A 25,133-nucleotide genomic window follows, 5' to 3' on the forward strand; every position below is an offset into this window, starting at 1 on the left:
GGTCAAAGGGTCAAAGGTTAATTTATTTAAATGGTCTTAGAGGATCTATAGAGTAACTTACCACCAATAATTACTTTACTTTAAATGGCCTCATCAAGGGTCAAAACATGTGTCTGGGAATCAAGTCTTTGGATGATTGTACTAATTAATTTTTACTTTTTTTAAATGCATCGAAAAATAGAAGAGTGGCATTTTGATGTGCTTCCTTGTAAACTCTGTCCTGGCAATTCTGCAAACCCACTCCGACAATGAGGAGCGAGACACACATCTCTCACAGTGTTGTCACAGTTTAAGGCTCAGAGCACGGTGCACAAAACAATGCTTGGTTTGTAATCTGCACAGCGACGGGAAGCTGTTCTTCCTCTTTATACATGTGGCTCCTTCCTCCCCCTCTGGTTGAGGGTTAGGGTTTCTAAGCCAAAGGTCAGGATCTTCTGATGACATCAAGGCAACAAGGCCACAGTTTAGGCAATCAGGCCAAGATTCATTCAGTTGTTCAGGATACAGCATGATCAAGGTTACATTGTATAAGATTCAATCATGATCAATCAAAACGGGAAATGAACATGACTACATTGTGGATGATCAAAATGTTACATTTCTCTTTCAACTCCACAGGACTCATCTCACTAGTCTGTAGTATTATTTTTATTGTTATTATGAAAATTGTGTAATAGTATTATAAAGCTACACTTGGAGAGGACTTTACATGTCATCACGTGACACAGTATGCTGGTGGTAGTTAATCCAGGAAACAAGAGTTCACAAGTTCACAGCAGAGAGTAGGTGTTTGTCTGTGTGTAGCTGCATTAACACACACACACACACACACACACACACACACACACACACACACACACACACACACACAGGGCATGTCTTAGTGAAAGTGTTTACCACCTCTCCATTTGTAATTACATGTAAAGAGCCCATTTCACACACAGAGGTAGATTCAAGCTGCTCTACCTGGACATTTAAAAACACAGAAACCAAATTAAAAGAAAATAAAGTGTGCAGCTCCAGCTCAACAGGAGCCACAGAACAGAACGAGATCAGAAGATTGTATTTAGTCAAACATTATATACTCATCCCTGTGCCCTGTGGTTCACAGGCTCAAGTGTGGATTGCCTGAATGTGTAAATAGGGTTTTACTGACTGAAAAGCTGTTTGACAACAATCGCTGTGTCAGGAAAACAAATACGTTAACACCAACTTTCATTTCGCAGCGATTAATCGTATTCTCCCGTTGATCCCACACAGGATCAGTGTTTTCTAAAGCCCAGTTTCCCAGACGGATCAGTGCCATTGTGTGCAGCCATCGCTGAGCCAACTGACACTGTAAGCCCTGTGGCTCAGGTACAGCGGGTTGTCCGCTAACCAACGGGTCGGTGGTTTGATTCCACATGCTGGAGTGTCCTTCGGCAAGATACTGAGCCCAACATTCATACATTGCACACAGATGCACAAAGACATATGAATGAATGTGTGTGTGTGTGGGTGAATAGCAAAAACTGTACCGTAAAGCATTAAGAGTGCTCATCAAGACTGGAAAAGCACTGTAGAAATAATATTTAACTAACAAAACATCAAACTTATAATCTTCTTATCAAATGAGTTATCATTGGTATTGTGGCATCTAATATTTTTTTAATGATCTCTTCATCCTTATAATATTTGTGATGCTCTCTTTTTACCTGAGAACACAAACTGAGGCTACGTGGTCAAAATGATTGAATAGGAAAATCCAGCTCTTTAATCAAATCAACCACAACCTGTAAATTCAACACATGCAAACTCGTTTGTCAGCTCTGGCGTACGTGTGTTTGTTTTCTTTGTGCTTCCAGTCAGTTACATAAAGGTCTTAGTGTTTTTAATAGGTCTTGGGCAAGTTTGAACATAGAAGCCAGATTACGGTTAAGGATTTGAACCCAACAGGATTACCTCCGGGTTTAAGCACCTTATTTAGCGCCCAAGCAATGAAACTCAGCCATAAGCTAGTCTGTGGTGTGTGTATAAAAAGGCAGCGTGCATCACACAGGCCTCAAACTGGTGGATCACCACGTACAGAGCTCCAGATTTAACCGCTGTTCATACTTTGATCCAAAACAGGTAAGAAACTGACATTTTTACTTTGTTTTTGTGCCACTCTCTAGTTTGGTGATTTTTTTCTAAGATGTGAGATCACTTTATTTCTGATCAGTCAACAATCATGATGCTTTGTGAAATGGCTGCTTGAATAAAGTTACATTTCTAAAGTAGAAGCGTAACTTGAGATCTAATGTTTGTTTCATGTTTAGTGGTTTAATATATTGAATTGTGGATTTATAATATTTGCAGTTGGTGGACTGAGTTTGGTTGTAAAGAATTCAACTTTTCTTTAAATCCAACAATTCCATGATTCCTCTGTTCATCATAGAGCATTACACTCTGTTTATCACAGCATGGGATCCTCTAAGCTGGCCCTGCTCCTGGTCCTGGTGTCCTGTGTCGAGCGCTGCCTGTCGGCCTCCTGTGTCGTTGACAGCTTCTCCACCAAAGAGGACTTTGACCCCAAGAGGGTGAGTTGATCAAAAACACACATCCAGCATGTACAGGGTGTTTTGAGGAAGTTTTAACACAAGTTCTGACTCTGTTTCTCCGTCTCCTTTCCGTTTCAGTATGCAGGGAAGTGGTACGCGCTGCAGAAGAAAGATCCTGAGGGCCTGTTCCTGCAGGACAACATCTCAGCCGAGTACACCATCGACGATGACGGCTCCATGACCGCCTCCTCCAAGGGACGCGTCACTCTGTTCGGGTAAAACGTTATCTGCAGATAAAGGCATGACAAAAGTCTCCTATACTAAACCCCCTCATGTGGGGGTAAAGGGTCGGTTTAGACACAAAGACCCACTTGGTTCTTCAAGATCTGGGGAGGGCACCGACTCAAATATTCAGTTTCCAGGGCCAGAAGTTAAGAAGGTGCTCAGGCTCCACATTTCCCTGGATTATGAAGGATTAGGTAGAAAATGCAAAGTGGAGGAGTGGGATTATACACAGGAATGTGGGCTCGAAAGTACTTTCAACAGAAAACAAGGACCTCTGCTGATTTAAGTGAAGTAGAAAAACAATCTTCAGTTATTAACTTTGTTTTTTCATCTTTGTGTTGCAGTTTCTGGGTCGTGTGCGCCGACATGGCCGCCCAGTACTCTGTCCCTGACCCTGCCAGCCCCGGCAAGATGTTCATGAACTACCAAGGCCTGGCCAGCTACCTGTCCAGTGGAGGTCAGCTACATGCACACATGCGCCCCCTCACATCCTCCTCTCACATCCCCCCTCTCCTCCTCACTCTGACTTCTCCTTCTCCTCCTAACAAGGTGACAATTACTGGGTGATTGACACCGACTACGACAACTACGCCATCACCTACGCCTGCCGCACCGTGAAGGACGATGGCAGCTGTGAGGACGGCTATGCCATCATCTTCTCCAGGAACCCCCGCGGCCTGCCCCCCGCCATCCAGCGCACTGTGCGTCAGAAGCAGGAGGACATCTGCATGGTCGGACAGTTTCAACCTGTCCTGCAGTCCGGAGCCTGCTAGAGAGAGAGGAGACACAACTCAGAGAGAGAGGAGAGGAGGAGGCTGGGCCGGCTGGCTGCAGTCTAGGTGGCATGAAAGCAAGAACAGGGAGAATGAGAGAGAGTGCACATCAGGGGAGACATGTTGTGCATGTGAGAGTAGCCGTGTGGAGGGAATGGCCTTCTCTCATTCTTTTGCTAAAGTCAAATCATTCAGAGGAAGGAAAGTGAAGTGAAGATAGTCAAGAAACCTGCACGTGATCAACCACAGCTTGGATTTCCATGATATTCATCTGTTTTGTTTTTTTATCCATTTCCTCTTCTATTTCTCATCTTCATTAGTTGATTGTCGGAAAGAAATGTCACCGTGGCCGTGGTGTTGTGAGTGAATGTGAAAATAAAAATATTTTTTCTAAACATTCATTGGAGTTCTGTTGTTATTGAAGCTGCACACACACGCTGATCTTTAAGACGTGTTTGTACACAGTAAAGCTGTGGTCAGGAGTTCAGGCTTGTAAACATGTTGCACTTTGGTCATGTAATCGACTGTGATCCCTCCTGAGCTCAGGGAAATGCAGCCAAACACAACATGATGTGCACTGAGCAGGAATGGGCTTATACTGAGGTTTAGAAACTTTAGTCCTTTTATGCAGACTGGAGTGTGGGGCCCCTCAGCGTGCTCCGAGGGTCAAAGTTCACGCTAGGGGCCTTCAGTCTGAACAGATCCCAACAGGCAACATCATAACTGTCTTTTGATACATTATTCCATCATAAAAAGTTTTTATACGTGCTTGAAATGTTGTGTTGTTATTCCGAAAGAAAGCAGCTATAAAGATAAATGTTATTATAATTTTATTGAGAGGCCACATAGTGCTGGATTACATAGATGACTGACTCTATGATCACAGGTTAATGCATGAAACCGGCAGTGATTCGATTTTTTCTGACTGATCTGTTTACTTTCTATACAGCATCATAATATGACTGAGAACTTGTATTTTGCTATAACAGAATTTGTCCACTAGAGTGCAGTCAAATCATGTCGAACGTTCAACAGTAGGCTTGACGACAAGTGAGTTCACAGACAGGCATAAGCGTTGTTGTTAAGATTATTTCTGTAAAAGTGTAGATACTCTTAACTGTTGGTAAATATTCCCATTTAAAAGGTTTTTATTGTAGAATTGTTTATATATAATTCAACCTCATAATAAAACCCTACTGCTGCAGCCAGTAGGGGGCAGATGTCACGTTTGTTATGTTCATGTAACCAATGATACTTATCTGCAGATTCGCTTGTTTTGATAACACCAGCAGAACTTAATATGATACTTGATATTGTCATTCCTTCAAGGATTTGTAAAAGTAAATGATTTGATCCAAGTGCAGTTTCTTTTTTCAGTAAAGAGACTCTCTATCTTCTGTAATATAAATGATATTAATGCACTAATATCAAGAAAATGACACCTGAGTGTTCCTGAAACGAGCTGATGTGAGAATGATGGAGACTGAATCTTTTTTGCAGGGTCAAACTACAGAGGTGCAAGAGTCAACATGAAAAGGTGCAACTCTCAATGGTTGGATATTCATTATTCAAATTCTTTTCACGTGTTCTGAGTTCAAAGGGCATTTTCATTTTCTCTAGTAGACACCTTCACATTCTATGAGATGTCAGCCTGAGCTACACGATAAAGTGTTTAAACAGTACTTATTATGATCAGAGGGGCCAGTGTGAGTTCACCTTCTAACTGTATTTGTTTATCCTCCTACCTGACTCGTCGCCATCTCTGTTTTCTGACCCTTTGAGTCGTCAGACTGGGAATCTGTCTGCTGTGTAAACTGACGGTGTCTTTAAAGTGGGGGAGGGTCAACAAGGTGCTGATTAGAATAACCTAGAGGCACATTTAGTGCATCCATCCAAACTAAGGCTCCAGTGATTACGCAGGAAATGTTCTAGATGTTATTAACTTACACATTCTGAGTCTCATTTTGTACTGTGGTATTTTAAATCCATGGCTTGTGTATTGAGGTGTTCATTTAAATTGTGATCTCAGATATTCTGTTTTTATCGTTCTATTGTGTACTTTGCTGATCCTCTCTGTTTGTAATGTTTGCTCTGTAAATAAAAAAAACTGTTTGGAAACGCCGAATACCTCCTTTGAAGAAGTTGTTTGCACAGTGAGAGAACTTCTATTATTTTGAGTCAAGAATAATGATAGATTTTTAGAATCATCCTGACAATTTGGGGAAATTCCATATTAAAGGTTTTCTTTTCTCAAGACTCTTCTTTGTTCATCAGCTCATTATCGTTTCATCTCTTCTTTTGACTCTTTTGGATTCTTGGAGCACGGTGACACCAATCCAAAAGGTCATGACCTTAAACTACAGGGCTGAGGGAGAACTTCATGACAGACAAAGTTTTTGTTCAGGTGGGACGAAATCATTAAGGGATTATCAGAGCAGAGAAAAAAAAAAATCCTCAAATTACTCAAAATTACTTCAAACTATATCCGTCTGCAGATCAATTAACGATCACTCATGTTTGTGCTGCATTGTCATCACCAGACTGTCTCAGAGTAATTTCACTGTGAAATCACTGAGTCATAAATCATTATGACTCATTATTAGATGTCTCAGACTGATAACTGACAGAAATATAACTTTACATCCAACCTCAGTGATAATGGTTGTGTTGACATATTAACACCAGCAGGACTAATGATGAGGGAAATATTTCTCCCCTTTTCATCTCTGTTTTCAACAGGAAAGCTGCTTTTACCTTTTAAAAACCTCACAGCGCTGTTTTTGAACTTTACATCATGAACTAAAGGTTGTCTGATAATTAAACAATAATGTATGACATAAAAGTACAAATTGAGTGTGATGGTAGGACATTTCAGAGGGGGCCAGAGAAAACAGCGAGAGCCCACTTAAATTATATGACTGGCTCTGTACAGGAGACGGCAACAAATAACTTTCTGCCATAAACTTTGTTCAGATGTTTTGTTAAAGACCAGGACGTCTAAATTTGTCTATGACATGGTGATGTCACTGTGTTACTTTATTTGTATGCAAAGTACGCATGCTGTTTATAATTTGGATACTAAAAGAATCTTTTTAAAAGATTAGAATGATATGGTTGGTAATGTGTTTTTTAAGGGGTGACCCTTTTACCGAGGGCCCCCAAATGCCTTGAAACACTCCTGCCTTTTAATAAATTGAAGACTGCTGTTTGTTGAATACTGTGGTGTTATACAACGTTTGCTTGAACTTATGTCAAAACCGTTTTTACGCAACCAAGTCAACAGAGCGTGAACGTTAGGGAGCAGCATCACCACAACACTCACAGATTCACTGTTTGTTGCCAATTGTTGAATTCAGTCCCAAAGTCATTAAACAATTATTCCGAGTGACTCAATAACAAATAAGTAAACATGTGATGGATTAATGAAACTTTTATTCAGACATGGTACAAACACAGAAACAGCAAAGACGATTAAATGATCATTTTTGTAAAGTAATGTATTAAATTCACTATAGTAAACTTCACCACACTAAGAAATAAATATTTTCGTTTAGGTAGACGACATGTTATAAGAGTAACAGTATGAAGATGTAGCACTGGCTCTCTCTCAGGCACATTTAAAGTCAAAAATCACTTGAGGCATACAAAGCTATGCAGTAGTTAGAGTAATACAGGGCAGCTATATTTGTAGTTGCACATTTCTCCAGAAATAACTTTGGTTGTCACTGTCAACCTCTTTGTCTCTGAAAACAGAAAACATTCATAGAAGAATAATCCATCCCATAAAAGTATTTATTCAAAACGATAATTCTCCTCTTAAACAATGCTGATGCCTCATCTGCAAACCTCTTAATCTTCTTTTCCCCTCTTCCCTCCCTTCGTTTTCTTTTCCAAATCAAATTCCTCTGCTTCTTTCTGTGGTTTATTCTATTTCTTGGTCTCCTCGATCTGCTCCACCTCGCTGGACTCGTCCACCACTTTGCCGTTGATCATCGTCTGAGTCACCACCTTCACGATCTTCCTGGTGCGAACATCAGGCTCCTCTGCACAGAGAGAGGAGATGAGACGACAATAATATGTTGGAATGGGTTGATATAGCATATGATAATATATAGTGTATATTAGATACATGATATCAGCCAAGACTGATTCGAGTGAGATTATATGAGATGTACACACATGATTGTGGAAACTAAGATTGAGAGAGAATAGGTGATCTAAAATGAGATTAAGAAGTTAATTTGAGAGGAGAAGACAAAAGAAAAAAATATACAAAATGAGAGGATATGAGTCAGAATAAAACATATTGATTGATACAGGTGGAGAAAAATGAGAAAGATTAAATGTGAGGTGGAAGAAGAGAGAATGAAAAGAAATTTGAGAAGAAAATGAGAAGAGTTTAGACATTAGAAGAGTTGAGATGAGAAATAAAATGTCATAAATATTTTAAATCATTTTAATTTCACCTTCCCTGCGGTTCTCATTAAAAACACTTGATTTGTAAAAACACTGTATTCAACTATTCAACTTTTGTTTCCATGAAGACGTCACCATCTTTAAGTCTGTGGCGTCTGTGGTTTTTCTAATGGTGTCAGTCAAAGACGAACATTTTCAAAACACAGCGCGGTTTGTCAATCCAGCAGATTGAGTCAGTCGGACTGGGACCCAGTTACAACACTGCGGTAATGGCTTTCCCTCCCACGCTTGTGGCTACTGGAGCTGAGCTGTTGGTGGTGATTTCATTGTGTGAGAACCTATGTGTCAGTCCCACGATGACGTCGCCTCAAACTCACACCTGAGTCCATATAAGGTGTGAATCTGTACGCAACAGCTATTAGATAAAGATTTATGAATGACTTGTTCATCATTTCAGCTTTAGTCACACTGCACCTCCCTGTTGTCCTTCAGGTTGTGATAAGATGTATTCAAGATTAATAAATGACCTCTGCGGCCATGTTGCTGTATTGTACTATTGTATAATACTACATTATATAAAACTGTGATTGGGTGTCTTTATGTTTCAGTGATTCACTTCTTTTATAAATGAAAAGGCGAGGACTCACTTTTCGGTGGAGGAATCTCTTTGATTCTGAAGGGAAGAAAGAAAACAGAATAAATACAAGAGTTTCACGTTTATATATGTGGCTCAACATGGTGAAATATGTTTATTCCCTTTCCTGCAGTGTTTGATAAAAATATAAAATAACAAGATGAATGATTCTGAAATCAAGAAATCTGAAAATGTCGTTCTCATTTGTTTAATTTGTAGTTTGAAATCCAACCATTAATTAAAGCTTCTCACGTTTCCTCTCCCTCCAGCAGGCGCCTGTAGGTGGCGATCTCCATCTCCAGGTTCTGCTTGATGCGGAGCAGCTGCTCGTAGTCGGTCTTGGTGCGCTGCATCTCCAGCCGGAGCTGAGAGAGGTCGTCCTCCAGCTGGCTCAGGGTGGCCTGCAGCCGCTCCATCTCTCCGGAGTATTTGTGAGAGGTCTCAGCCAGGTTGCCCTCCAGCGCTGCAATCTGAGGAGCGGAGGGGAACACAATGAAGGAGCTGGATATTCTTTGTAAATAGTCATTATACCGGTTTGTCTGTTTCCGGACTGGCAACCTGGCGCCAAAGTGACCATTTATACTTGTGTGCGATAGTTTGCCCTGCATTTACATCGTTAAACACTAGATGGCGATAGCATTTCTTTTTCCGTGTGGATCATATTGGAGATGGTTGAACGGATTGAGACAGAAGGAGAGTTCTTTGTTCTGGTCTGGCCACTGAGAGACATAGACGAGGCCAAGCGGTCAGAGTAGAGGTTTGTCCCTGGGAGGTGTAGCTACATTTCTTGGTGGTTGCACGTCAGGCTTCAGAGGTAGAAATTGGCCTTAATGTGCGAATGTGATGCCTCAGGTTGGCTCGGTACAAAAGAAAAAGAAAAAGTAGTTCTGGCTTTTCAACTTCCTCCCGTGTTTACCAGAGGAAACCAAACCTCCCATGTCCTGATTTTGAAATGACTTCCCAAACCATTATCAACAAATACCTGCGACCTGACGAGGCTCCGGCTTCGACAGACACAAACACGTAATTACCAAACCCACCCTCATACAATTTAGCAACTGAATCCAATGTGCCCTTGCATGACTTAGCGGAGTGGGAGAAGGTGTTGACTGTCAACACAGGATAATAAAAACAAAACAATGTTTCCCAGACGGTCACACGACAAATTAAAAGACAGGTCTGACTGAGACTGGATCTGAGCGTCTGAAAGGATTTGTTGTCAAATCCCTCATAACACCGGCCTTTCTCCGACACAATACCAAAACTCATTAGGGCTCTATGCAGAGGTAATACTCGTGACAATATTTTTATTTTTACAGCTTCCAAAATAACTTTACTGCACAATTACCTTCGAGGGATAACACATGAGACGTCTGCCTCTACAGCCCCTCCTGGCACCAAAAACATATTGGCGTCTAAATTGTTTTGTTAACAGATTTTCCCCAGATCTCCTCATCCATCATTTCTTATGCAACCAAAAGTTATGAAAGCAGACATGGAATGTGGACATGGGAACACCTTTTATCTTTAGAGCCAGCGTGTAGCAGCTCACCTGTTTGTGCAGGCCCTCCAGCTCCACCTCCAGGGTCTGCAGGAAGCGCTGCCTCTCGGTCAGCTCGCTCTGGGCGTCTCTCAGGGCCTCGTTGCTCTCCTTCACCTCGTTCTGCACATTCTCCAGCTGGAGAACACACGTACACAAAAAACACAACCATTTTGAAACATCTGTCCACTTTCGATCAGGCCATTTGGCAAAAACTGAAATATTACAGAGTAGACTTGTAGATCTTCCTTCACCTTCTTGTGGTACCACTGCTCCGCGTGCTCCTTGTTCTTCTTCACGATGCCCTCGTACTGGGAACGCAGGTCAGACAGAATGGTGCCCAGCTCCGGCCCGGTGGCAGAGTCCACCTCCACGGTCACCTCGTCTCTGGCGAGACGAGACTTCATGTCCTCCAGATCCTGCAGGAGGGGAAGTGTTTTGTGTATTTTCTTGTTGCTTTGCCACAGAGTGTGTATGGTTGTTATCATCTTAAATTTATCATGTGCATGAACGACATATGGACGCAGGAAGAGTTTTGTGAATCCTACACCACAGGATGGCAGAGAGGATGTGAGGGCCTCTTTATTATTTAGACTTTCTCCATCAATAGTTGATTGGGCAGGGCTCACCTTACCCCCCCCGACCTCACACATGCTCAGGGGCTCACTCTCTCTTCTCTGTGACACTTTGTCAGAGGCAGTTTGTTTTAATTGGATCTGGTTTGATGTTCACGCACAATTTTTCAGCCTGTGTTTGACGATTAAGTTTAAATATATATCTGTGCACCTAATTGCTCTCGGGAGGCATGAGGGAAAACAGTGTGATGTAGTTTCTACGTTCATGTTTCAGTTGGAATAAAAGTCTTTATTTAATTCTTAAAGGCCGGAAGTAGATTTCAGAGGAGAGAGCGTTTTCAGGAAGAGACACTGACTCTGCCTGAGAGACCAAAACACCATCTCATCTCTTTCTTCACAATCTAAACCTCTTTATAAAGTCAAACAAGACAAATCCCCAAAATACGTAAATATAGGTTACAGGGTAAATGTGCTTGTTCTATCGAGGATTAAAAAAAGTCTTATTTGGTTAGTTTCCTTCTCAATATCTGCACCACATCAAAGTTTGGATTGTAAAATAGAAATTTAAAACCATCCGACATCAGATCGAACAAACACTGACACGGTGCCACTTTGTTTGAATGTCGTGTACCAACCCTCTTAAATGACTTGGCTCAGTTCACGTTCATTTCAGAAAGAGGGAGATCAGTCCCTCGTCTGGTGAGAGAGAGGAGGGGGTAAGTTTATCTAAGTGTCCCCCCCCCCCCTCCCCCTGGACAGACACAGCAGGTTAGAGGAAACCAGATCCACCTGCTGCCTTTGTGTGTAGTAACCAGAGGAACACCACTCTCCTTCTCTCCTCCATGCCTCCCTACACGTCTTTTTCTGTCCTCTCTTAAAAAGACCTCATGAGAACGTCGAACTGGGTCAGTGCGATATCAAGCGGCTTGTTGTTTTTGGGAGGTTGGAGGGCCAAATGGAAAACGAGACCAAATGTCAAAATGACACAATGGTAATGTAACTACGGAAGGTCATAAAACAACGAGACAAACAGATGTACCTCCTCGTGGTTTTTCTTGAGGAAGTAAAGCTCTTCCTTCAGACTGTCCAGGTCTCCTCTCAGGGAGGCGATGATCTGCTCGTGGTCGGTCTTGGCCTTTTTCAGAGCGACGCAGTCTCTCTCCACGGACTGACACATGACCAGCTCCGTCTCCCACCTCGTCGGGGCCGGGGGAGAGAACACAGGACAGTGAGCGGGGGGGCGATAGCTTGAAGTTTCAACTTAAACTCAAGGTTTATTTACTATTGCAAAAAGAAAGTTCTGTGTACATATACATTATAAAGCTAAGACATGTCTGCCTGTGGAGAGTAAACATTAACACTGTGTCTAAGAGAGAAAAGAACCTTTTGTGTTGTTGAAGCTTTTGTCCCTGACATTCTTTGCAAAATATCTATCGAAGTAAAACACAAAAGACAAATAACCCAAATAATCACTCACTTGATCCTGAAGTCGTCAGCAGCCAGCTTCGCGTTATCGATCTCCAACATGAGACGAGCGTTCTCCAAAGTCTTCTTCCTCACCTGACAAACACAGGGTCACTGTTAACTAGTGTATTTCCTCGATGGCTTTGTGTGTGGAACTCAAACAATGTTTGCTCAACTGGCAGAAACAGAATATTTATTTTGTGAGATTACTGATAAAACACTTCTAATCCTTCTTCAATGAAATCACACATTTCAACGTCATGTTTAACTATTTCCTTTTGGTGAAACTAGTTTAAACAATTATTAACTTGGCCTTGGAACTGTTTGGTACAATATTAACTGGGTTGAATTTGGCCTATGAGGAATGATCCAGCACCTGTCTAACGACTCAGTGAATTTACATGGAAGTTTTGTCTATGTAAACTTAACCAAAGTCACCTTTGGGCTTTGTTGCATTCACAAAACTCCCAAACTTGTAACCTGGCTGTCAAGCACAGCTACAACACTTGCCTACCTCTTGCTCTACAGCATGAGCCTGAGCCATCATGGAATCAAGGTCGTGACCTTTGGGAATGCGGTCGAGCATGGTCTGCTTGATCCTCATCTCCAAGTCCGCGTTGGAGTGCTCCAGTGACCGCACCTGCAGGAAGACGAGAAGGAAGATGGGGCTGAATGATCAAAGTGTGTCTGTTTGCTAAGATCATCATTTCCTGGTGTGTAGAGATAAACCCATCATGCACTTTGGCTGCTGGCCAACCGCCCAACAGTGCAGGGCTGTTTAATGTGTCCCACCTTGTCCAGGTAGTTGGCCAGGCGGGAGTTGAGGCTCTGCATGGCTTCCTTCTCGTTGGCGCTGTTGCCGTGCAGGCCATTGAGCTTGATGCCGGTCGGCCCGTTGAGATCCTGGCCGATGGAGGCGGAGCGGGTCAGCGGGCTGGCCGCCGCGAAGGACACCGAAGCGCGGGAGCGAGAGCGGCCGGTGTCCATCAGGGAACGACTGGAGAAGGAGGGCTGGCGGCTCATGGAGAAACTCCTCACGGACATGATGGGTGGCTGTGAAGACGCAGAGTCAAAGTGGACATTAGGCAACGCTGAGGGTTGTGTTGGCGAGACGTGAAGAGAGCAACACAACGAGAGCACAATCACAGATGTTGAGTTTGTTGCATCTCTTGTGGGAACGTTTTCTCCGAGGAGAGAGTGGATGGATGGTTAAATTACGCAACTTCAAAAGCCAGACTCTTTTACCTGGTGCAGTCGTTTACGTCTCGTGTTTCATGAGACCCGGCTGCGGAGAAGCTCTTCTGTGGCCCTCAAGCAAACCTGTTTTATTCTATAGCATTTGGCCAGACGTTAATGGAAACACAAGTAGGGCCTAATATTCGAGACCACTGAACGCCCACTGAACACGAGGAGAGGAGCCTCTAAACGAGTACATGGCTCACTGGAGGCTGCTAAGACTAACCGTCTGCGTGGAAGAGACGACTTTACGGCCGGGGCCACTTCAGACTGTGGTCCTCAGCTGTGCTCACACACAACTTCAACTCAAGTCAATGTAAAATCTAAATGTAAATGAGCGCAGTTCAAACCCCCGGGTTGGAGAAGAGCCTCTCAGGGGGACTGAGATCGCTCTCATGTCATCCATTACTATGATAATAGGATCCATTGTATATTTAGGAGGAGACATAAAAAACAGACACAAACACAAAAGATGAAACTCTGCTCGGAAAAACGTTTAGATTAAATATATCTGGTTGAATGGTCAACAAGAAATATCTAAAAGATGAAAAGTTCAAAAGTTAAAGTTGTGCAAGCTCAAATTTGGTATTTTATTGAATACAAAGAACATTTTCCCATGGTTCTACATTAAATAAATATTCCTATTTTCTTTCCTTCTCTTGCTTTTAACCTCATTTGATAATAAGTTTAACATGTGTTTACATTACTTCCTGTACTTCTCGCAGGGCTCGTTGGTGTTTGGATGTCAAACATTGATATCTTTGTCTGTGTGTATGTGTGTAGGCCAATGGGTGTGTGTGTGTGTGTGTGTGTGTGTGTGTGTTTCTCAGCAGGGTTTCAGTGGCAGCTTAGCGGTCAAGGGAGACTCATTCTCTCTGTCACCTGATCCCTGCAGCACCGTTCCCACAACACTACAAAGGAGCCAGCGGGAGAAAGACGCTCGTTGTTCAGATGACAGATAGAGCTTTAGGAAAATTATAGGGAAAAATATTCGGAGAGAATTCCAGTTTCACAAGGAGGCACTTTGTTCTGCAGGGAATGGACTTTCATATCAGGTGGTTTTTTTTGTTGTTTTATCATCTCACTGATAGTAGACAGGTAAGTGTGCATTCAGTGTGTCTGACAACTTTAAATGAAAGAAAACATTTGCTTGAGGAATTACTATGAATTAGTTTCAATTTGTACTTAATTCAGTTGTTTCATAATCCCAACAAATTTAAACTTAACTTTATCAAAAAGCTGAATTATTGAAAATTGATTCAAGTTGTCTTTAGATGGGAAATTGTTATATAAAAATGAACATTTAAGATGAAGCATCCATCTTACCTGGAGGTTGTTCGGACGGAGTCAGGATGGGATCCAGAGGAATGCAGGTGCTGGTGCTGAAGGTGAGTTTATATGCAGGTGCGCAGGACGGAGGAGGAGCTAAGTCTGGTCAGGAGGGTGTGGTTACTCCACCTTGAGGAAGATAGGTGCAGATGAGTGTTAGGGTATGTCTGTATGAAATCCACATTCATTTTTTTACTTTGGGGGAATTTAAAACCTCGGAGGGAACACGACTTGCTACAGAAGGATGAAAAGAAGAATTTGAACAGATCAATGACATATCTCTGTATAAAGCTGCTACTGTATGGTGCATATGTTAAGAAACAATTACCGGTTACACATTCACTCACCAAGCAACCATCTCTGGTCTCTTGATGACTCTAAAACCAATTTTTTGCTCAGTTTTGGTCTCTACCAACGTCTGAGGGAAATATCTGGATCTCTGATTTCTCAACAATCCACTGTCCTCCTCGCTTGTTTCTCAAAGTGTCTCCGTGCTGTTAGTTTCACTGAGATCAGCTGACTATTGATAATTGAGGCTGAGCCAAAAGTCGTGGTCCGTTAATCCACAACAAGGAGCAGGGAAACACTTCACAACTTGTTTAACTTGGGTTTGTTTTTGTCTGTGTTGTGTTATTTAGAAGGATTACACATTACTACAAAAAAGTTGACGGCAATCCTTATATAAAAAGAGATCCTTTTGGACAAGGTACCAACACACGCTCCTCTCTGACAGTCTGTGTGTGAAGTGGACATGCATCAGCATCTCTGGTCCCAATACAACACACCCAGGCCTCTCATGTATCTCTAGTAAAGAGCTCATTATGATCCGCATCTCTTCCTTGTGTGTGTGTGGTGCGAGTGGAGCCCTGCCTGCAGTGCTCTGTTAGTCAATGTCCTGTAACCTGACGCTCCATCTACCTGCCAGAGATAAAATATTCAACAAGTCACTGCGAGACAGAGAAAACCGGCTCTCCTGAGAGAGGAGCGTCGGGTCATGTTGACCAGGACATCTCTGGATGAACGGCTGGAGACAGTTTACACGCCGTCACAAAATGTGTTTTAAGTGAACAAGGTTACTGTTGAAAACCTTAAACTGATCAAATGTTTACTTGTTTGAACTCTGTAGAACATCAGTGTTTACCTCCATTGATTGACAACACCGCTGCCGCACACACACACACACACACACACACACACACACACACACACACACACACACACACACACACACACACACACACACACACACACACAGACAGAATCTGTTTAGATGCAGAGATATGTGTTTTATTAATTTTGTTTATTAATACCTGGGAAATAGGTATTGTAATATTCAAACTCAAGTGTCTCAGCATTGAAATGTCTCTATTTGCATCAAACAAACACACACAGACACACAGACACACACACTCACACACACTCACACACACACACACACACACACACACAAACACACACTATGATGAAGGCCTCTTTCCTTAAACATATCAGTCTGAGTGAAAACACCAGGTCCATTATATAAAGAGATATTTTATGCGTTTAGATTGCAGCTCTCCTACAATCGTATATTGGAAATCCAGTGTTTCAATATTCTTTCTATACATCAAACCCAACTGAAATAGATTTAGGACTAAAAATCAACAAGGCAGAAAACAGTAAGAATTTAGTTTGAAAAAAGTAATTATTTCAGATGGAAGATGATGATCTTATGTTTTAAGATCTTACAGGAGGATGGCATTATTCCAACTGGATATGTTTCATTAGCCTTTTAATGTAGATCAAGTTATAACCGGTAAATAACATAGCTGTAGCTGTGGTGTGTATTCAAAGCAGACCATATCAGAGATCATTCAGCTGTGATCTATCCCCACTGTGTGGTGCAGGCTGGTAAACACAGGTAAAGTGTTCAGTAAACTGGTTCCAGTAGTTTCCAGAGGAGGGCAGCAACGAGCTGTTCTACGACACAGTTATTCCACCTGAAAGTCTCGATTTACTCATGGTAAGAGGAAAATGGCTTTTTGAATGGGTCTGAGTACAAATTCAAATGTAGTATTTTAACTCTGTGTGGCTTTTTCATCCGACAGATTTGAGGGAAATATTAATATTGAAATGTATTTATTTTTATTTTTATTTTCTTCTACAGGGCCACTTTTTCAGTTCCTGACATACTAGGATTAGCATCAGGTTATATTGACGGATCACTTGACAAAGAGGAGACACGTAAATGTTATAGAAATGAAAGTGTGTTGAGCACATTGTCATGAGACAGAACTAAATATGGGACACACATCAATCATAGTCAAACTGAACCTTCATCAACCTTTTCCTCCCGACTTTCCCTCTCTCACCTCCTCTCACTCTCGCTCCCTCGCTCGGTCTGGATCAGAGTTTGCTTGTTAAATAAATAAACAGGTGATTAGACAGGCAGGATGTCAGGATACTACTCATGACCCCACTTGACCCCCACTGACCCCTGTCACAAGTGATCATGTGACCACACCGGCAAAGTGCAACGCGCCCGACGCAGAGAGGAGCGAGTTCACGTTGTGGATCTGACGACATCCAGGGTCTTCTCTCCCAAAAGCCACGAAGAAAAACAATAAAGACCTTGGGCACTGACATATGAAGGTGAATATGACATTTACACTGAAATCAGCTTTGACAGCTCAGGACACGAGCCCAGCGTCAAAACACAGAATCCTTCAGTCAGTTTGCAGGGAAGCAGCAACAAAGTCTTTCTGCACGAACACATGCACGTGACAGTCGGCCGTGGAATATAAAAACATGCAAAATACAGAATCTGCTGTGGAGACGTTCTGTGCAAGTGTTACGAGCTGATTGGTGAGTTGTATTAGGTGAAGTCCTGGAGGGGAAAAAAAGGAGGTCGATGGAGAAACAAACTTCACCTCTCGATGGTCATTTTGCTCCTGAAGTGATTGTTTCCTGTTACAAATCTGCTGCTGGCAGAGTGCGCTGACACTCAGACAGACGGACACAGATCAGCAGGGAGCCAAATCAGAATCAGGTCAACACACACTAAGACATTATTGAATTTCTCAAGTTGATCTACAAAGAATTTAGAGTCCCTTCTAAAGAAAATCCTATAAAAAGTTAACTTTAATTCAAGTTGGACTATAAAGCTCAGTGGATGATTTAGGGGCTGATGCAGGTGATGCTACAAACACAGACACAACTTCTCTGCCGTGTAGAAACGTGTCCTCCTCACCAGCAGAGAATCACAGGCCTGCTTTCAGCTGCAGTGTGGATTGTGGATTTTTTTGGCAATCAGCTGGAGTTTCAAATGTTTTATTTTGCTTTAGTGTGAGAATTTTTCCTCGACTCAGAGAAACTTAATCCTCATGTTTTTCCTACATATTTCTACATCATCAAATTTTGAGATTTTTCGTTTTTACTGGACAGTGATGATAAAGATTGGAATAATTGGATGAAGCACATGTTCCCTTGACTTTCTGATCGTTCCCCTAACAACAATTATCTTTCAACTGATCTCCGCACGATCAAAAATAAAATCTATACATGTCACACTACTGTCAAACTATTATAAATAATGTACATACTGAAGTTAGAAAAAACATCCTGGTCATTTTTGTCATCCCACCCCAGCAGGATCTGAGATAAAATGGATGTGCATTACTACTGTTCTAAATAATACTGCTGTGTGGTAGAACCAGTGACTCATTAAGGGTCAATGAATGTTGCCTAGTTCTCTTCAGCAGCCAGGAATCATAATAACATCAATCCAACAGGTCGGATGAGCCCTGCAGGACCAATAGGACATTTTCACATGGATAAATAATAGAATGACTGATGGCTGAATTCCATTTATTAGGCTGTGTGTTTTCATTCTGTGTCACACTTGAATAATACAGAGCCATTGTTGTTACCCTGCAGTGTGCGTTGTATTCTCTGTTTTCTCATTCGTTAGCTGTAACTCTAATATACTCATGTCCTGCATGCAAGTGTCTACACTGAACTGAGAACAGGCATCACTGCAGATCACAGAAGTATGATTTCATATCCCAAACTTATCAGCTGTCCACCACACCACAGAGACTCTGCTCAGTTTCTCACAGTTTCCCCGTCGAAAGTTTAAATCTGAGATAACGAATGGTGGTAGATTCATCATTGTGCCAATTGGAGGCACTCGAAGCGCCGCTCCACTCCAGAGCCTGATTGATGCAATTGGGCCCTTAAGTCTGTGTTTGATGGGCGGACTTCAGTCCACCAGCCGCTCTCTGATAAGGAGATAAGAATCTGTGGCCGAGAAATTACGCTCGGATAACGACATATGTGCGCAGCTCTGGAGGTCGGCACCTGCATCAGCTCTTTCTTTTCTTCCACTTTGAATAACAGTTTCTTTTTCCTCTCTTCCCCCCCCTCCCTCGGCCTGAGTACAGGTTGTTTTGTGTTTCAGAAACACGTCAGACCACTCAGTGTGTGTGAGTGTGTGTGTGTAGATTGTTATCAGAGGGGTTGGTAAGATTTAAGATATGGATCTATATGTATAGCTGGTGAGTGTATGAACAGTTGAAAGGGAGATAAAAGAGAGTGTGTGTGTGTGTGTGTATGTGTGTGTGTGTGTGTGTGTACGAGTGTGTGTGTGTGTGTGTGTGTGTGTGTGTGTGTGTGTGTGTTAGGAGGGAAACTTGGCTATGAACCCACTCTTGTACAGCACCTGAGGGAGCTGCAACTGAAGGTCTGTTCACAGCTGTGCTACTGCAGCAGATACAGTTCAGTGCCTTGCTCAGTGGTACTGCGGCTTTTTAATGGGCATCACTCGCAGTGATAAGACTCAGACTCACCAGGCTCAGTTTTACCCCCTGTGTGTTCTGAAGATGCACAATAATAAACAAATACTAAATCTAAATGTATTTATTTTACAAAAGCATTTAGTAAACTTTCTCTTCATGATTAAGATTACACAAACATACTTTCCATTATTTGGTGCATATGACAATAACAACAAAAGAAATTAATATAATAATGAAATAATCCCAGCTGACAATGGGCGAGAGGCAGAGCACAACCTGGAAAGGTCTTCTAAGTAAATTGTAAAAGTACACAAACCCATGATACAGTTATGTACAAATATACAACAATGCATCATTTCAAATAAACAAAGTAGTAGCCTCTGTTTCATGGTTAAAAAGTAAAAAGCATTTCACTATTTTATTTAGATATGTTTATGTCTAAATAAATGTTACTTTGTATAAATAGAGTAAATAAATAAGAAGTAAATAGTGAGTAAATATATATTGTTTCTTGTGTGTTTTATTTATTGTCTTTTTATGTTTTTATGTTTCTATGTTCATTGTATGCACCAATAACCAGAGCAAATTCCTTATAGGTGTAAACCTAATTGGCAATAAATACTTTCTGATTCTGATTCTGATTCTAAATCGGCTTGAGTTAAGCTGCTCTGTGTGATATCATCCCACATGTGTCTCTCCCTTTAATCTGAAGTTAGGTCGACATCCATCAATCAATGCTTCCATGTGACATTTGGTCAAATGAGGCAACTTTTCGGATTTCGTCAAAACCAGTCAGTGACTGATGGCTCCTCCCACCGTGATGCTATAGTCAGATGCTCTCAGTGGGCCTCTTGTGGAGGGTCCCCCACTATATACAACCTCGTATTATACTCAACATTATTATTATAATTTTCAATCTGCAGAACCAGTTGATCTCTGGGTTAACCGCCATGTGTACTGCACTGTGTATGCTGCACCTGATGACAGGGTAAATACACAATATAGGACAGGGATCAGTCTGCAGGCCCAGCAGCAGATCCTTGCCCCCCCATCCCCCCACCCCTCACATTAGTCCTGTACTTCACCTGCAAGTCGCTCACTGCAGCTAAAGTTACTGCTGCATGTGCTGAAAACAAATCCATGCACTCCCACTCATATGTGCGTGTACTAGAGGTATTGTGACATTTTGAATCACAAATCGGGACGAAAATCTAAATCAATAAAAAAAAAATCTGACACAAGAAAGGACGGTTTCGTGATTTCTGTTTTCAGAAGTGAAAACGACGGAGGCCGAGACTCCACACCAGACAAGACACCCAAGACAATAATGACAAAGCTCTGTGATCCGCCGCTAATGTGATCATTGGATGTTTGTTTTGAGGGAGAGGGCTCGAAATCCGATGTTGCTCAGCTTTCCTTCATTCGGTCCCATTAACCGCTGGCAGCGCTCTTGTTTTTCCGTTTGTTGTTGAAAGAAGCCCTTTCATATTCATATTCCGAGACTGCAGCCTGTGTGTGCGTCTGTGTGCGTTTGTGTGTGTGCATGTGTGTGTGCATGTGTCCTCAGGAATGATTCCATATAAAGTGCGCTCTACAAAACATCACTAAAGAGCACAAAATGTAAACTAGAGCAAGAAAACACATTTCTCAATAAACAGCTGGTGTTATAAGGACTTTCAAAGAGCACTAATGCAGAATTAAACTCACCTTTAATAAGGCGAGTCTGTGAAAAAACATTTACATTTAATTCTCTTCCTGATTTTGTCCAAATCAATTAGCATCAATGGAAAATGAGTCTACTAAAAGTGAAATATTAATCTCGACGAGGCGAAACTTAAAGCTGTGTCATTACTGAGGGCAGTAAACTTTAAGTGCAGTTAATTAAGTAAAGTACAAGCAGAAATTCATATTTGAATTAAAACAATTTCCCACTGAATGGCATGTGTTGTCACTTCCTGAATGTCACTCATTAGCAATTAGCCCGTACCTGCGCCTGATTAAAATAAACGCTCCTTGCATGGTTAAAGGGTTTGTCCTGCTGGATATTACCTTGTCAATTTTGACAACGGCTAAAAAGAAACTCTTTTATTTTATATAGCACTGACTGAGCGACATGATACATTTCAGTGCTTCTTGCTTGAAGTAAGTTGTTGATCAATATGCCCAGCGGGTGCGATGAATATGCACGAGGCGTCCGCCGCGGCGGCCCGGTAATTGCCGGTCGTCAGGGGTGGCAGGCACGGTAATTTGCATCTTGGGGATCCTGCAATCAGCGTTCTATTCATTAGCGTGCCAGCCGCTTCATCTGCTGGCCACTCAGGGCTGCCAATCTCGCCTCGGCAGCCAAAGCATTTGAAGAAAAGAAAAAAAAAAAGAGAATGGAAAAGTTTCAATTACAAGCCGTGGCTGCGGCTAGTGGTGTAACAAGTCTTAAACCCTATATTTAGGCTGTTTCATGCAGGTGATTGACTGTTTCTGCATTGTGGGAGAGAATTGGAGGAAAAGCTCAATGAAACGACCCTAATCTCGTGTATTTCATATCACCTTTATCTCCGGGCGACTGTCTGCATTCACGGGGGGGGGGAGAGGGCGGCGGCTACGGCGTCGTTGCCCATCTGAAGTGGGCCTTCAGTGCTCCCAGCGAGACAGTGGGGGGAAGGGTCACATGAAAAGAAAGATCATTATACCTCTATGAGAGAATGCTGGTATTCAATGTGATTGTCTCATGAAGATTACACACAGTCCGCAGCCTATAGACTAACACACACACTGGTAATCTATCATCGTCCTTGCAACAATAAAGTCGTGATTTGCAGTATGAAAGGATATTTAGCTGATATGAGGGCAACGGACACCTGACACTTTCCTCACCAGCAGTGATCTCATAAAGAAACCTGACAGCTCGTACGTGGACACACGAGACTTCTCACTTTTATTTCCTGTATCCACAGTTTGCTGCCGTCTCCTATTTGCTTTTCCTTTTTTCTTTTTAACCTTTACTTTTAAAGAGGATGTACGACGGCTGGAGATCACCCACAGGGATGTGTCACTGTGTGAGTGTGTGTGTTTCTGCCAGCACTGCAGCAGGAAGGGAGTTCCTTATGGTCCACTCAGAGGGTCTCAGGAGAAGCCAGCGTGTGTGTTTGCTGTGAATCTTCTATTGTTTTGCAGTGACATAGTCTCTGTTTCCTGCATCATAAATCTACATGCTCTCTCTCTCTCTCTCTCTCTCTCTCTCTCTCTCTCTCTCTCAGACAGACACAAACACACACACACACACACAAATGCAAATTAAAGAAATAAAAAAAAAGGATGTATGCAAGATATCCGCAGCTATGCACAAATTAAAAACAGGGAAATGATGCACAGATGGAACAAATAGCTCATCATACACTGACATACATTTGCAAATAAACAGATGACACACACACACACACACAAACACACACACACACACAAACACACCTCTGTGCACACACAGCTCCTTTGCCCTGCCATTGTCTTACAGAGGAAGCCGGCGAGTGGAGGAGGAGGAGGTCGGATCTTGTCCTCAGCTGGAGGAAAGAGCGGGACGGAGGAGGCTGATGGAGAGAAAACACCGGGATGGAAAGAGGTGAAGGAGGAAGAGGAAGAGGAAAAAGAAGAGGAAAGAGGAGGCAGCGAGATGTTATTGCCATAAATTCAGATCTTTACTGACGGGGAGAATGTAAGGTGTTGGGAGTGAGAGACCACAAGTCTCTGGTGTGTTTGAATTTCACAGCTTTTATATCTTGTATCCTGAGGTTGTGGGACAAAAAAGCGAATAAATGGATCCTGTGTTAAAAGAAACACACACACGCACGCACACACACACACACACACACGCACACACACACTGATGGCTTTATAATAGGGTCTACTAACTAGATAGAAGCACGTTTCATTGGCACAGAGCTATTTAACTGATTAAAGCCACCACATCAACTATCATATAATATATCATGTGAGCGTGTGTGTGTGTGTGATTGATAGGTTATAGAGCTGATAGCTACCATGCTTGAGATGTGCAGCCTGAAACAAGGCAAACCGTACTTTAATATAACAACACAGCTTTTATTCAGGGTTTCTGGAGGAGAAAACAGCCTGAGTTAAAAACAGAAGTTACCTTTTTACCAGGTTTCAATTTTATGACATTAGCACAATATACTAAAACACAAGCTACACAATCCCGTGATTGATATATTTTATATCCAAGGAATAAGGTTCTTGTGAAGGAGAAGATTGAAGTGGAAACAGCTCAGTCGTCACAGACACAGGGTCATGACCATATTTTATTTCATTCTTGGACGACCTCATTTGAATGCACACTGCAGTTGAGGTTTTTATCCACACTAGTTGTGAGTCTCTTGAAATGAAAGGTTGGTCAGATTTTACTCCAAACTGAAATACACAGACTTTTATTCTGGTGCCAACTTGATGTTGAAAGCTTTCAGACGCACAACCATGAAATTTGTATGTATGTGTATGTCCACCTCAGGATGGATTTTAATAACTGACTTTTTATTAAACCCTTAACAGTACTTTGTCTAAATCTAGCCAGGACACTTGTAATGATGGACAGGTACATCATTTAGTCATCACTGTATAATCCTTTATTTCATGAACGTGGCAGGCTGGGATTGTAAAATCACTCAGGATGGATTATATTTATATAAATCAAATATATAGATATTTGATTCTTGGTCTCAACCCAAATCTCGAAACCCAGACCTCAGACACAGACATTTGAAATCACCTTCAAATATAAATGATATGTAGATAAGGAGACAGGAGGTGCCGCTCAATTCATAACAACAGCTTCTCCTGTATTATCTTTGCACCGCACCCGTATACTGTATCAATGAAACTCAAGACTTCTGTAATGACTGAATCAACACCATTGATTTGTCTCTCTCACACACACACACACACACACACACACACACACACACACACACACACACACACACACGGGGTAACTCCCTCTCTCCAGTGACTGAAATAACACTATAACTCTTGCCATCATCGTGTCAAAACCCTTTTCAGTGTCAGTCTGTCTCAGCTGCCGCGGAGGACCAGACCTGCAGCTGTCAAAATCCCCCCCCCCCCCCCAAAAAAAAAGAGAAATAATAAAGTTGTCTGTGAAAAGAATCCTCCAGACACAAGCAGAGGAAGAGAGGAAGAGTTTAAAAAGAAAAGTGAATTCCACAGAGGTAGAATGCTGGGAATTTGTGACGCTCCTCGTCCGCTCTACAACAACACGCTCTCGAGAGGTGTGAGCGGCACGCCTGCACCGTCACGGCCTCCTGGGCATGAAAAGAGAGAAAGGCCTGGGGAGCCCGGTGAAACCACGGCAGCCTCGTGGCCCTGCCCGTGGAGGCACCTTGACACGCACCTGTCAGAAACGTCAATATGGCTTTTTGTGCACGTGCACTTGAGAGAGAGAGAGATTGAGAGGTTGGGGGGGGGGGGGGGGGGGCAGACAGTGAGTGAGCGGCGTGTGCAGTGCGGCTCTGTGGGTGGCAAAGGAGAAGGATCGCTGGATCTGACAGGAGCTATTTGACTAATCCAA

General features: G+C 42.3%; 2 protein-coding genes across 2 annotated transcripts; one reads left to right on the plus strand and one right to left on the minus strand.

Annotated features, from left to right (window-relative positions):
- Positions 1 to 1,812: 1,812 nt before the first annotated feature.
- rbp4l (retinol binding protein 4, like) lies at positions 1,813 to 3,978 on the plus strand. The gene is made up of 5 exons (XM_053411383.1): positions 1,813 to 2,109; positions 2,441 to 2,558; positions 2,658 to 2,794; positions 3,149 to 3,261; positions 3,354 to 3,978. Exons 2-5 carry the CDS (start codon positions 2,442 to 2,444, stop codon positions 3,575 to 3,577), a joined length of 591 nt encoding a protein of 196 aa, XP_053267358.1. The 5' UTR covers positions 1,813 to 2,109; position 2,441; the 3' UTR covers positions 3,578 to 3,978.
- A 3,013-nt stretch (positions 3,979 to 6,991) lies between these two features.
- Positions 6,992 to 14,785, minus strand: si:ch211-243g18.2 (uncharacterized protein LOC559906 homolog). The gene is made up of 10 exons (XM_053411112.1): positions 14,769 to 14,785; positions 12,999 to 13,259; positions 12,721 to 12,846; positions 12,220 to 12,302; positions 11,782 to 11,938; positions 10,422 to 10,586; positions 10,180 to 10,305; positions 8,880 to 9,097; positions 8,641 to 8,666; positions 6,992 to 7,620 (listed from the first exon to the last, which is right to left on the minus strand). Exons 2-10 carry the CDS (start codon positions 13,248 to 13,250, stop codon positions 7,505 to 7,507), a joined length of 1,269 nt encoding a protein of 422 aa, XP_053267087.1. The 5' UTR covers positions 13,251 to 13,259; positions 14,769 to 14,785; the 3' UTR covers positions 6,992 to 7,504.
- Between the last annotated feature and the right edge of the window lie 10,348 nt (positions 14,786 to 25,133).

Source organism: Pleuronectes platessa, chromosome 19, assembly GCF_947347685.1.
Source record: "Pleuronectes platessa chromosome 19, fPlePla1.1, whole genome shotgun sequence".
Taxonomy (NCBI): domain Eukaryota; kingdom Metazoa; phylum Chordata; class Actinopteri; order Pleuronectiformes; family Pleuronectidae; genus Pleuronectes; species Pleuronectes platessa.

What these genes read in the sequence shown, in the direction of transcription:
- rbp4l (XM_053411383.1), top strand. Translation starts at nt 2,442, where the DNA reads ATGGGATCCTCTAAGCTGGCCCTGCTCCTGGTCCTGGTGTCCTGTGTC. An exon ending in AGGACTTTGACCCCAAGAGG is followed by an intron (nt 2,559 to 2,657) that starts GTGAGTTGATCA and finishes TTTCCGTTTCAG; the next exon opens with TATGCAGGGAAGTGGTACGC. An exon ending in CAGCTACCTGTCCAGTGGAG is followed by an intron (nt 3,262 to 3,353) that starts GTCAGCTACATG and finishes CCTCCTAACAAG; the next exon opens with GTGACAATTACTGGGTGATT.
- si:ch211-243g18.2 (XM_053411112.1), bottom strand. Translation starts at nt 13,250, where the DNA reads ATGTCCGTGAGGAGTTTCTCCATGAGCCGCCAGCCCTCCTTCTCCAGT. An exon ending in GCTGACGACTTCAGGATCAA is followed by an intron (nt 11,939 to 12,219) that starts GTGAGTGATTAT and finishes GGCCCCGACGAG; the next exon opens with GTGGGAGACGGAGCTGGTCA. An exon ending in AGAGATTCCTCCACCGAAAA is followed by an intron (nt 7,621 to 8,640) that starts GTGAGTCCTCGC and finishes CTCTCTGTGCAG; the next exon opens with AGGAGCCTGATGTTCGCACC.